This window comes from Uranotaenia lowii, chromosome 2 (assembly GCF_029784155.1).
Source record: "Uranotaenia lowii strain MFRU-FL chromosome 2, ASM2978415v1, whole genome shotgun sequence".
Lineage (NCBI taxonomy): Eukaryota > Metazoa > Arthropoda > Insecta > Diptera > Culicidae > Uranotaenia > Uranotaenia lowii.
In genome coordinates this window covers 138,865,166-138,879,011 of record NC_073692.1, presented here as the reverse complement: position 1 = coordinate 138,879,011, position 13,846 = coordinate 138,865,166, and the positions used below count along the sequence as shown (strand labels likewise).

At 33.3% G+C, this 13,846-nt stretch overlaps 1 protein-coding gene across 1 annotated transcript; it reads right to left on the bottom strand.

The window, feature by feature from the left end:
• Positions 1-2,298: 2,298 nt before the first annotated feature.
• Positions 2,299-12,941, bottom strand: LOC129741900 (uncharacterized). Its single transcript, XM_055733714.1, has 3 exons — positions 12,937-12,941; positions 2,589-3,789; positions 2,299-2,529 (listed from the first exon to the last, which is right to left on the bottom strand). Exons 1-2 carry the CDS (start codon positions 12,939-12,941, stop codon positions 2,661-2,663), a joined length of 1,134 nt encoding a protein of 377 aa, XP_055589689.1. The 3' UTR covers positions 2,299-2,529; positions 2,589-2,660.
• Between the last annotated feature and the right edge of the window lie 905 nt (positions 12,942-13,846).

The following is a 13,846-nucleotide window of genomic DNA, read 5'->3' as shown; positions in this document are numbered from 1 at the left end:
TGTTGACTCTCTCGACAGGATCATCTCCCAATTTGACAATTTCATATGACTGACATTTTCTTCTGGTAAATACAATATTTGAACATTTTGCCACGTTAAGTTTGAGCAGACTTTTAATGCACCATTTGTTAAATACATTAACTTCGTTTTGAAAGATTCTAAAGTCCTCTTCGCTATTCACTTTCATATAAAGTTTCATATCATCAGCATAAATTAGCACATTTGACTGCTTGAGAAGACAAGTTATATCATTTACGTATAAAATAAATAATAAGGGGCCGAGATGGGAGCCTTGAGGCACACCAGAAGTAACGGAGATACTTTTTGAAAGTGAACCATTAAATCTAACAACTTGTGAGCGGTTCGTTAAATAGGACCTTATCCATTTCAGTAGGTGTGAACTGAAACCCTGTTTATTTAGTTTAAAAATTAACATGGGGATGTCAATTCTGTCAAAAGCTTTACTGAAGTCCGTGTATAAAGCCTGTACAGAATTACCGCGATCCATACAGCTAATATTATAGGTAACAAACTCGAGTAAATTAGTGGCTGTAGATCTTCCTTTAACAAATCCATGTTGCTTTTCAGTAATGAGTGTTTTAATTTGATTATATATTTTTGCATTCACTATAGCTTCGAAAAGTTTTGGTATGCACGATAAAATGGCTATGCCCCTGTAATTGTTTATGTCAGATTTTTTTCCTGACTTGAATATGGGTACAAGAAATGATTCTTTCCATACTTGAGGAAAAACACCTGATTTCAATGAAGAGTTAAATAGAAGAAACAATGGCATACTCAGTTCATTTACTAGATTTTTTAAAAGAAGTGGAGGAATTCCATCAGGCCCGGGCCCTTTAGTGCTGTCTAAGGAAGAAATGGTTTTAGATATTTCTTCAAAGGAAATTGATTCTACTACAGTAAGTACCGTTGAATCAGAGAGATAACTAAAAAACGAAGTATCACGATCTTGCTCGGAAAAACTAGTGTAAACATTTTGGAAAAAGTCGGCGAATAGATTACAAATTTCGTCGGAATTTTGACCTTCTATGCTGCCAAAGTACATGCGAGATGGAAAACTATTATTTTTTAATTTTGTATTGACATATCTAAAAAAGTTTCTTGGGTTCGATTTTATGTTTTGCTCAATTTTTATATTATAGTCTTGGAAAGAAGTATTTAAGCGTATTGCTAGTCGATTACTGGCTTCTTGGTGTTCTAACTTAGTGACTAATGATGGATTCTTTTTCCAGTTTTTATGTGCCTTCTGCTTTTTATTTCTTAAATGCACAAGCTCTTTCGTGAACCATGGCGGATTTTTGTTATTATTTGTTCGTCGCTTTAATTTTGTTGGAACGTATTCATTGAGAATATTACCAAGAATTTTGTAAAAAATCTCCACTTGATTGTCTGTTGAGTTTTCAGCTCGGAATATTGTTTGCCAATCAACAACTTGTAATTTCGTTTTAATCATATTATAGTTAGCATGAAAAAAGTCAAACGTCTCTATAAACTCGTAATCATCTGGTAAACGTTTTTGATCAGGACATATGATTGAGAATTCGATAGCAGTGTGGAAGACCTCGTTTTTCCAAATTGGATCTGAAGCTTCTACAACACAAAAATCATCAGTCAGATTTGAAAATAATAAGTCCAGATATCGACTACAGGCATTTTTTACATGATTTATTTGATTAAGACACAAAGAAGCCAGATTATCAAAAAGAATTTGCAGTGTTTCATTATCACCACAGATCGGCAAGAGAATGCTTTCATTATCTTCATCAATTAAGAATTGGAGACTTGATTGGTTAAAGTCGCCATAAAGGTGTATTTTAAATTCGGGCTCAAAATTTGCGAACATTTCAGTAATGTCAAACAGAAACTTTTGAAAATATTCTTTAGTGGCATATTCTGGCGGAAAGTAAATCGACCCAAAAATATGCGTTTCATTGAAGATGCGGGCTTTGACCCACACCTGCTCGAATTCTTTGTGTTTAGTCGTAGGAATGAGCTCAGAATCGAAGACAGAGCTGATTGCCACAACCACACCACCGCCAGATTTCTTGTCAGAAAGAAGAAAGTTTCTATCATCTCTAAACACGTTGAAACTAGAACCAAAAACTTCTTCGCTCTTTATGTTTACATCCCAGCTTGTTTCTGTTCCCAAAATTATAGTATAACTACTAGCTGCTAAATTTTTATAAATTATATTCAATTTCGATGCACTTCGCATTCTGTTAAAATTTTGACAATAAGCCACAATTTCATTATTATTTACTATTTTTGAATAATAATTTTTGGCTTTTTACGGTCTGAGATTTTAATCAAACAACGTTTTATTTGAAATACCCGACGTTTCGACCATTTTTTGTGGTCTTTCTCAAGGGAACTGGAAGTTTATTGTATTATAAATTATTTTGAGCATTGTTTGTGAAACTATTCTAAAATGTGTAAACTCACTTGTCTGTCTGCTGTTATTGTCAATATCGTTTTTTTCCAACGGCTAGGTGTCCAGTATTTGCAGCTCTGTGGGGGGTATTGTTGTTATTGCATTTACAGTTTGAATTTTGAATTTGAAATCTTACAATTTGAACCGGATAGAAAAGAATATTTTTCATCCGATTTCCTATGGTTGCACTTTTAACGTACTTTTTGAATTATGGATATTGTGTTATGTGGAATGTGTGGGTATTGTTGGAGGTTGAGCTTTCTGAGTTGGTAAGTGGGATTGGAATCGTTGTGATGTGTGAGTTTTGGTTATTATTTATACTATTGCTATTGATGGATGGTTGTTTGGGTTTTACGGATTGTAGTATGCCTGTGTATGTTGCACTTAAGCTAGCTGTATCGGTCCTATAGTTTACGGTATTTGTGGTATTGGTGATATGACACATCTCCAATACCCGCAATGTTGATGTGTATTGCGCTCTGTCTATGATTTTGGCTCTGTTGTGGTCGAATCGATGTTGCGTGTTGATAACGTGATCAGTCATAGCTGTAGTATCTCCGAGCTTCTTCTTGATTTCCGCTGTGTTGGTAACTCCGGTTGTCAATACTTTTTCATATCGGTTGACATCTGATTTGTGACCGTACATCCTCTTTGTGAGTGTATTGGTGCTCATTCCGATGTACACCTTCTCGCAGTCACGGCATGGAATGCTGTAGATGATCTTTGACTGCTGAGCCGGCAATATGGGATCTTTGACGATCGGAAAGAGTTTTCCGACGTTGTTGATCGTTTTTTGGGCGAATTTAACATTTAAAAATTCTTTTTTCAGGTCTCTGATTATTTTGGCTGTGAGCGATGGTATGTATGATAAAGTGCGGTAGCTGAAATCGATGGATGTTCCGGATTGTGTTGGCTGAGTGATTGTGGATGTTGTGTTTACGGATGCCGGTTCGATGTTTATGCTGGATTGTTGCTGGTTGATAGACGGTGTTTGCTGATTCTGTCGTTCTTGGCTGACTGGTGTTAATTGGTGACTATGCTGCTGGTGTATGGATGGATTTGGTTGGTATGATTGCTGATGTTGGTCGGATGAAACTGGGTCGTTATGCTTCTGATGTATGGATGGATTTGGTTGATATGGTTGCTGATGTTGGTCGGATGAAACTGGGTCATTATGCTGCTGTTGTTGGATGTCGGTTGATGGTGGGTGGTTCGGTTGTTGTTGTTTTGCTAGTGTTGATTGATGGTTCGGCTTGTTTGCTGTATTGGATGATGGTTGTTGGTTCTGTTTATGATTTTCTGGCGAAGTAGCGGATGTATTCAGGGCAGAAGATGTTCTATGGTCGCGCGAACGAATTGTAACGCGATCCGCTTGGTCAACATTAATCAAAGAGCTAATACCTATAGTGGCACGCGTCGATGGGGCAGAAAATATGGATACATTACCGGGTTGTTGTGTCAAAACAAACCAGCAACTGCAGTAGCCTTGAAAATCTGCGCTCCTTGTGCCAATCCGTCTTTATACCGGAGGTCCAGAAACCAGAAACAATTTTTTTTCAAAAATCTGTGCTTTCTTTGCCCATCCGTTTTTCTACCGGATGCCGAATAACAAAAAAAAAATCGTGGCAGCAGCCTTAAAAATCTGCGCTAGTTGCGCCAATCCTTCTTCTGCCGGAGGCCGAACAAGAAACAATGTTTTTTCGTAGCATCTGCCTAAAAACCTATCCGTCTTTCTGACGGAGGTCAAATCAAATCAAACAATCAGCAGCAACAGCTTAAAAAATCTGCACTATCTAAGCCAATTCCGTCTTTATTCACCAGAAGGCCAAATCGAAACAAACAAGCAACAGCAGCAGCCTTAAAAATCTTCGCTCCCTGTGCCAGTCCTTCTTTCTACCGGAGACTGAATCAAAAACATTTTTTTTTTCGTAGCAGCAGCTTTGAAAACCTGTGCTTCCTGTATCAATCTTTCTTTCAAATGGAAGCCGAACAAGAAACTTTTTTTATAGCATCTGGCTTAAAAATCTGCGCTCTTCTACCTATCCGTCTGTCAATCGGAGGCCAAATCACAATTTTTTTTTCGTTGCAGCAGCTTTAAAAATCTGCACTTCTCTGTCAATCCTGATTTCTCCCGGGAAACCGATCCAGAGACAATTTTTTCGTAGCAGCAGACATGACAATCTGCGCTTCCTGAGCCAATCCGTATCTCTACCGGAGGTCCTATCAGAAATCAATTTTTCGTAGCAATAGCCTTGACAATCTGCGTTCGCTGTGCTTATTCTACCAAATACGCTAGTGTCGTGATTTTACAATTCTAACGAGGTTCATTCAGACACGTCTGTTGCTCTCATGAATAGATCAATGACTGATTTTGTTTTTTTAATTGCCTTGTCTTGCCAAAATAACAAGCGTTGCCATAAAATTTATAAAATTTTGTTCATCTTCAGTTTTATCATTTGAAGATAAAAAAATAAAGCCAAAGCTATTCAAGCTTTCTTAAAAAATGGTGGTTATATTAGGCTTGCCAGATACTTTCAGAAAAAAGCGGGACATTTCACGACAAAAAAGCGGGACACAGCAGAAAAAAGCGGGACATTTAAGAAACTCTTAAAAAAAAGCTTAATTGTATTGCCATACGTATACTATCAGCCAAGGTTATTTAAAGAAAGTACACTAAGAGTTTTTTTAACACGGATCGATTTTGCTCAGGTTTTCTTACATGACTTCTATTCACACGGTTTTTTGCCATAAACACGATTATTTTTCACGGTTCTCGCAAGTTAACACCAAGGTTTTCAAAAAAATTCTGTTTTTTGACGATGAAAAATTTGACGTTCTAAGATTTTATCCAAAAATTCTGTGATGGTTCTCTGTGATGCTTTTTTCAGTAATTTCATTAAAAAGTCATGTCAATTTGCGTCTTTTTTACTTGAAAAAATCAAAGAACATTACTCATCTAATCATATTTTCCAATTCATACTTAAAAACTCAAAATGTATAACGACGTAAAAAAATTAATTTTGAAAAAATGTATGCAATTTTTAAATTTTGTGGAATCTGTGAATATTTTTAAAATTCTGTGTTCTGTGACAAAGATTCTGTGATGAAAATTTGCTCAAAATTCTGTGAAATTATAGATTTATCTGTTATTTCGGCAACCTTGATTAACACGTTATTTGAAATAAATATTTCAAGTCCTACATGTAAACGGCGAATTTAATATCGTGTAAAAACCTTTGTGCATTAACAAATATATTTCAAATTAGTGCTCCAAGAACGATGAATTGATCCGAAACTTATTGTAACTTCAGGGCTTTTTAGGATTGCCTTATGTAAACTATAAAAAATTGATGTTTATTTTAAGAAAAATGACCTATTCGATATTTTTTTGTGTTGTGTTGCTTATTTTGAGAAAAAAGCTTAATCATAAAAACAATAAATTTTCATTTTTTACATAGTTAGTCTGTGAATTTTTTCAAAGTTTTCCTTGAAAAAAAAAGCGGGACATTTTAAGGAAAAAGCGGGACGGTGGGACATTCAACAAAAAAGCGGGACATGTCCCGCTTTTGCGGGACGGATGGCAACCCTAGGTTATATAATGTTTTTCGTGGTAGGATGAAGAAGCAGTCAAGGGATTTTTTTTAAATCTTCAAATTAAAACCCCTTAACTAGAGATGTACCTTATAGTGGTATTCGGCGAACGGCCGAATACCGAATATTGATCTTTTCAACTATTCGGCCGAATATTCGGTCGAATATTCTGTATAGTTTGCAATAGAAATACTACTATTGCTATTGCTATTTCTAATAGAAATCTTCTATTTCTGCCATCTTTATGTCCCTCATGTTTTTAAGACGATTATCTCCAAATAGATGTATCAGATCTTTTTTTAAGCAGAGGTCTCTCGATTTTCAAAATGTCACCATTAGCTGAAAGAACATTAGATGACTTGTCGCTTCTAGGACGTTTATCACAAAAAAGATTGGATTCCAGTGAAATCTGGGACAAAACATGTCAAAAAATGTGTTAAAATATTTCAAAGTGTTAAAAAAAAAGTGTTAAAATATTTTCCTCGAATTACAACAGAAGTGCTCAAATCGTATCTCACGAGTAAATTTACTCTAAAAAATCGTTATGACAATAAAGCCGGAATAAAATCCGGAACGTTCAAATCTCTCCCGTTCAAATTTAACTTTTCTCGAATACTTTGTATGGTTTATTGGCAAACCAGGATAAATCAAAAAAGTTTGAAATAAATGATAATCAAAGTATAAGGCTATCTGCAGTGAAAAATACACGGTTACATCTAAAATGTTTAACTCAAACCATTATTTTTTGATGACTTTTTAGGTTTTTTAACATTACTTTTGGATATTTAATAAATTATCCAACATCAGTTAAAAAATTTGAGGAGTCAGATTTTGTATAAATTTAAAAAAAAAATATTTGACCTATTTGGCCGAATACCTAGCTCAACTATTCGGTGAGCCGAATATTCGGCTTAACGGTTATTTGGCGGTATTGGGCGCCAAATATTCGGCTGCCTGAATATTCGGTATATCTTTACTCTTAACTATAAGTTTTTCAATACAGTAGTTTTTCGATTTTATCACTGTTCGATTTTCCAATACTCGCTAAACTCAAGCTCGATTTTATCACGGTTATTGTTTCATTTTTATCACGATGTTTCTGGAAATCATTCAGAAATCATTTGCCGTTTTTCTATTTTAGTTTCAAGTTTCGCCAAATTCACGGTTTTAACATTATTACGTTGAATTAAGCGTGATAAAATCGAAAAACTACTGTACTATTAAAACGATAAATACAGTAAATAATTTCGATTAAAATTTTAAAAAGGCTTATCAAACTTTCAAAGATTACACGACCAAACATGGGCCTAATTTTATATAAAGACGAATACAAGGCATTTATATTTTGAAAAAAAAAAATGATTAATATTTTATTGGAATCCGAGCGAGGCCGTCTAAAAGCAGCTAGTATTCAATTATAACCATATTGAATTTTTCAAATGTTATCTGACAGTTTAGATTCATTCATTTGAATATGGAGATGATATGCAGAATACCCTAAATTTTTTACACAAAAAAAAAACGATTTTTTGCTAGGTTTTCACAGCTTTGCAGCTGAATTTGAATAAGAGTCATTTGAATATACATATGTACAAACTTTCACAAAATCGGTTATAAAAAAAAACCAACAAACTAACTTATTTTTTATGAAGTCAATAAAAACTTATACTGTTTTGATTGGCCGTAGAAATGAGAGGTTCTCCCATGAGGATCCAAAAAAGCAAGCGAAGTACTTTAATCTACACTCAAAATTTAAAATTCAGAACCAAATTATGAAAATAGAGTAAGGTTATTCGAGAGTAACAATCTAAACTTTAATCTTATACCAAAACCTCAAAAACCAATCCCAAGTTTAAAATTTTGTTACACTTTTTCAAAATTATCTCACTTGTTGAAAGAAATTCAGCTCTGAATTTAAATTTTTAAATTAAATTTAACCCATTTCGAAGGTTTTGATTCCATGGTTCTCATAACCAAAATTGTATTCCTATTTCCGTTTTTCGAATTCTGTGTCCAGTTCAGATTTCTTGATTTTCTGTTCGAATAGTCATAAGAAATTAGAAATGAAAAGCTAATTCGAAATTTTGGTTCAAATTAGGTTTTGTCATTTCACATCAAATTTGAATCATGTTTTTTGAAACCATATGCATTTCCAATATTTTAATAATAATTTTTCGATTATGAAAAAAAAGAAAAAAATTGTTTTTAATCCAATTTCTTAGTTCATTAACTTAATTCTTACACAAAATTCAAACATTTAAAGTTTCGAAATGGCAATTCTAAATTGAAAACTAGAATCATTTGAAATTCGTATTTTAATAAAGATTCACAATACAGATTAAAATAATATTGTGAATTCAGATTAAACTCCAACTATAGAATTTAAATAAAAGATTCATGAACGAAGGCCCTAAAACTTGGCTCTTAAAATTCTGATCTGGAATAAAGATTCATAATCGTACTATTAGTACATTTCAGAAATCGTATAGAAATTCGGTTACAGATTCAAAGTTCAATTTATGAAATCAGGTTCAGAATGCAAATTCAAAATTTAGAAAAAATTTTTGCTTCAGAACAAATTTTACAATCAACATACATTGTTGAGGAATTCAATAGATCATGAACTTAAGATTGCTTGTCAGTTCATTTTCCAGATTTCAAATTTTTAATCAAAATTAGTTTGTACACACAATTCAGCTGAAAATCACAAATAAGAAATAGAATTAGAGTTAATTTTCTATGTTTTGTATTATGCAAATAACAAATTTTTATTTACAAAAACCATCCACAGTATTTTCATTATGGAATTGATTCTTCATGAAAATATTTGTACTTTATCTTCAACTAAAAATCAACATAAATTTGTATATTTGCTCGGTGTATTGTTTCATATAACTAACACATTTTCGAGGAAGAATAACCTTAACGGGTTAAATTCCTATAAAAAAGGAAAAAAACATTAACACATTAAGGACCGAAAGAAAATCTTAACTTTAACTTACCCCGAAATCTGGCTTTTTACCCTTCATAAACCGATATATACAATTCTACAAAATATTTGAGTAACGGGAAGTGTTATGTTAAACTTTGAAGAATTCGGTTCCATTATTAGATTCATAACTTTTGAATAATGCTTTTTAGTGGATCATACTAGCGGAAAGCGATCAGGGAAGCGAAAAAACGTGATACCTCGTATTTGGTCCACAATATGTTAATATTGCAGTTTTTCTTAAAACCAAATTCCAAACTAAAATCTTTAATTTGGTTTAAGTTTGCATCAAGCAAGTTTGAACCGAAAAATGTTTATCTCTTACCTTTTTTGAAAATTTGATTTTTTTTTCATCAAAGGTTAAAATCTTTGAATTTGCAGAAGAGTTTGTAAGATTGGTCTTGTTTGATTTGAGTATAAAATATTTTTTTCAGAAATGGAAGGCTCTCCTGAAAAAAAATTTATTTTAAGCTCAAATCAACAAAGTGTAATCTACCAAACTCTTGAACAAATACAAAGATTTTAACCATCGATGAAAGCGAATTGAGCTCTTTTAAGTTAAGAATAAATTTCTAAAAGTTACAATGAAAAACGAAAACTTTTAATGCAAAAGTACTGAAAAATTGGAACTGGAAAAATGGAATGGAAATGAATAATAATGTAGTTACAAACATAATTTGTTGAATTTTTATTTGGCATTCGTGCGTTGTTGAGCTAAAAATCATATCGGTAGCAAATTTTGAATAGGGCGAATGCGTCAAATGTAAACAAACTGAGTTATCAGCTGGGTGAAAAAGTACGTTCGAAGACCTACATTTTGATTGCACAAAGTTATTTAAAGGATATTTGGTTTTTGAGAAATAAAGGAAACAAAATTATATTTTTACTGAGAGCTTAAAGAGCTGTCAAACTTTTAACGCGTTTTTTTTTCGAAACAGCGATGTTGGCGCATTTGCCGTATCCAAAGTTTGAAACTGATATGTAAAAATCAGTCCTCAAACCCTTCCTCATGAGTCGATTATTGTCCTGTATTTTGCCTCCACTGTGGTAGGAAAATGCTGTTTTTTGTGAGTTGCAGTGCGTTTTTTTTTTAAAAAGATCATAAGTTTTCCATTGATCTTCATTACTATTTGCAATGTCATCATTTTTGTTTTTCATTGTAAAAATATTTTCTTGAGGTAAAATTAGAGCGATTGTTAAGACAAAAAAGATAAAAACATGAATGGGATAAGAAATAACTTGAAGAATTTTGTATGAAAATCAGGTTTCTTGAACTGCAATCAAACATTCATCATCAAATTATGATTCCAACATTTAACTGAAGCTTTTGGTACTTTACATTAAATGTTCTTAGTTTTTCAAAGCATATATTTAGTTGTACCCTGGACTATACTAAAGCAGTCTTATCAATAATTTTTTTTAAATCTTATGAAATAACTCTTTACCATGATTCGAGGCAAGTTGTGCTATTTGAAAAAAAAAAAATGAAATGCTAGCTGAGATGAGGATGCCAATAAGAGATAAAGCATAATAGCTTGATAATGATGACACAGGGAAAAGCTTATGAACACTGCTGAAAAGAGCATTAAGTTGCTGTGAATAAATTTCTCGTTTTAAACAAAATTAGTCAAAATTCTAAAAAAGCAAAAATTTCAACTACCCTATCCAGAAGATTGACAGCAAACTGTTGAGAATCACATCTATCTGCTGTTCGTTCGGCCCGTTTAAGTATGGAAATCGTTAGTTTTTCCTGCACTCATAGACAGGGGAGGGTTTCCATTTTTTGAATCATCAGCTTGGGGGCTAAACGATCCGTAGAACGAAGGAAGACTCAGAACAGACTGCAACATGGGGGTGCCGTTCTATTGCTAGCACTATGTTTTCGTCCGTCGATTTCAGAGTGTATGTTGAATGCTCGATCCGTACTAGCATAGTTGGGACTGGCTCGATGGAAATTTTCCAGCCATGCTGCCACATACAAAAAGCATCGGATATGCACGATATAGCTAGTGTGATGGCTCTGTCGTTGCCGTCTCATCTTTGTCGTTCTGAATGGTTTCTTTCAGCTGGGAGATAACAGTTATAGGTTGGCATCATGGCGAAGAACTTTAACAGGCTTTAAAGTCATTCTTGACAAGTTGTTCTAGTCGACGCTAGAGAGCAGCACTATTATCGAAAAAAATTTGGATGATTGATTAAGTTAATCTAACACAATTGTTTCACAATTGCCTTTTTCTATTACAATCTTTTTGAAACATGGATCAGGCGAAAAAAATTTAAAATTGTTATCAAAACCAAAATCCCTTTATCTCAGTTATTTCTTTGGTACTCAGCGGTGTCATATATACAAATTTTTCAACGCCCATGCAGATAAGATACAGATACAGATTTTCAGACCTTGATACAGATTCATACAGATATTTCAAAAAAGAAAAAAAAATCACCTGTTGAAGCAATGCCTACATGGAATGTCTTTAAAAAACGCGACAAAACAGTCGCCAAAATTCAAAAACGGTTGGGATGAAATTTAAAAAAGTTCACACTGTGAAATGTAACAAAATATAACCGTTACCTACCGTAATCCGGGGGAAGATTGATCACTTTTTCATTATTTTTCGATTATTTTTTCTGTTCAGAAGAATGTCGAATGTTTAATATTTTTTATATTATTACTGAAATCCTTTGAACGTAAAACATGATTGCAGAAATTTATAAGACTACTTTAAATTTGATTTAAAAATCGATTTCGTCTCTTTTTAGAATTTGATGCTTTGTGGTAACATTGATCAGTCTCTATTTTGACGGCTTTGCTCATAAGAGCAAGTTCACTGGTGTTTGGAAACAGTGGTAGATATTTTGACAATCCATAATTTTGCCATGCAAAAATGTTTTCAAGATCTTGGGGCGTTGTATTTTTTTACAACACTGTTTCTATTTCAGCCGTTTGTGATAGAAATATTGCTATTTTTGCATCACAGCATGCGAAAATACAACACGTGTTGTAAAAAAAAAACTAGAAGGCCATAGATCTTGAAAATGTTTTTACATGGCAGAATTTTCTAAATGTGCCGTAAGTGTCAAAATTTCTACCACTTTTTCCCAACACCAGTGAATTTGCTCTTACTACATTCTTCAGTGAGCGTTTTCGGTTGAATTCAAAGCAATCTTTCGGCAACTAGGCAATCTGAAATACTCATCCTTTAATGAACGAAATCAAAACTTCCCTCAAACAAAATGAAATTATTGACTGAATCTTTTTATTTCTAACAACAATTCTTTTCTTTCCTCTTTTTTCAGGTTCGTAGATCATCAACACCTGCTTGTTCGACTTTATTTAGAAATTGATAACCCTGAACTTCTTCAATTCATCAATGGGTAAGCCTCACTCAAGTTCAATCAACTTCAATCATCGATTAACAACATTTATTACCGGTTATCAAGTAACTGTACATATTATTTTCCATAAGGTTCCCCCTTGAACAGCTTGAAAGATTTCGCAACATCACCGAGTTGAGTCGATCCGCTCGGACGAGGCCATTGCAAGTTCTCCCCACTCTGCCAAGAAAAACTGCACCAGAACCAATCGAGTACTGACTAGAAACGAAGATTTCTCCCATTTACAACCGTGTTCTGTTCTAGCTGTCTAGAAACTAGCTTCGATGTTGTTGGAAAAGAGCGTGGTCCGAGGAAAGAAACTCAAAGTTTCTATTCTAGCCTAGCACACTGACTTGACTGACACCCGGTCCGGATCTTCTGCAGACTTACCAACCGGCAAGTTCTAACAGAGTTTGAAGTGAGAAAAATAGAAATAGCAACAACAGAAAAAAATGCCAAGAGTCAGCCAACCGAAGGATATCTTCTTAGTAAAAATTCAAGTGCGCTTTATTTTTGAGTTGGTACTTACCTCATGTACTTTGACGTGTGCTATTCAAAAGATGCTCGAAGAAAAACAACAGTAACTTGGCAAGGTACAAGTTTTAAATATTTTGTTGGATGTCGGAAACAAAACATAAAAATTTGGATCCTTCAATCTGTCCTTTAATTCACAAATTCTTTAGATACAAATTGTCTCTGATGATATTTTGAACCTATCTGAAAAAAGAAAAAAAAGTTTTTACTGGTATTTGTAACTAACAGTAAACTTATATCATTTTTATGTTTTATTTGAACATAAATTTTGTATCTATATTTAGAATTTTTTTTTTGAAAATCGAACAGTTTTCAATATTTGAAATAAAGGTACCATGAAGGGTACCTATCCAGTTCTTAAACAGAAACTGTATTTAGTCGGAAATTTTAGTCGTTGACATCGTTGTACATTTGTCATTAACGGCAAACCAAATTTAAAAATTGTCAATCAAACTTGTTGATAAGATTTTAACCAGTTAACAGTTAACCAAACATGTTTCCAATCTTATTTTTTCACATTTAGTAAGAAATGTCCAAAAATATATATGTATTTGAGTTATAATTCATCGAAAGGCTTTTTAAAGCGGTTGAAGATGGAATTTTTCCGCAAAATAAATAAACGAAGAACATCAAATATGTAGTTATGTTACTTAAAATTATATTTAAATTGGCCAGTTATGATTCTTTTGGTTTTTTTTTTCTTGTACTTATTGTTTGTATTTCTCGGCCACCTCGAACACAAAATATTGATTTTTTTTTTTAATTTACCGCCAGGAGGAGAGCCAGGAAAGCATTTAAACCCCACATATTTATAACTGCCGGATAGCAAATATTTTGGAAGTTATACACCCTTATTCTTGTTTACGGCGTATGTGACATTCGTTCGAACGGATACTTTCGATCGA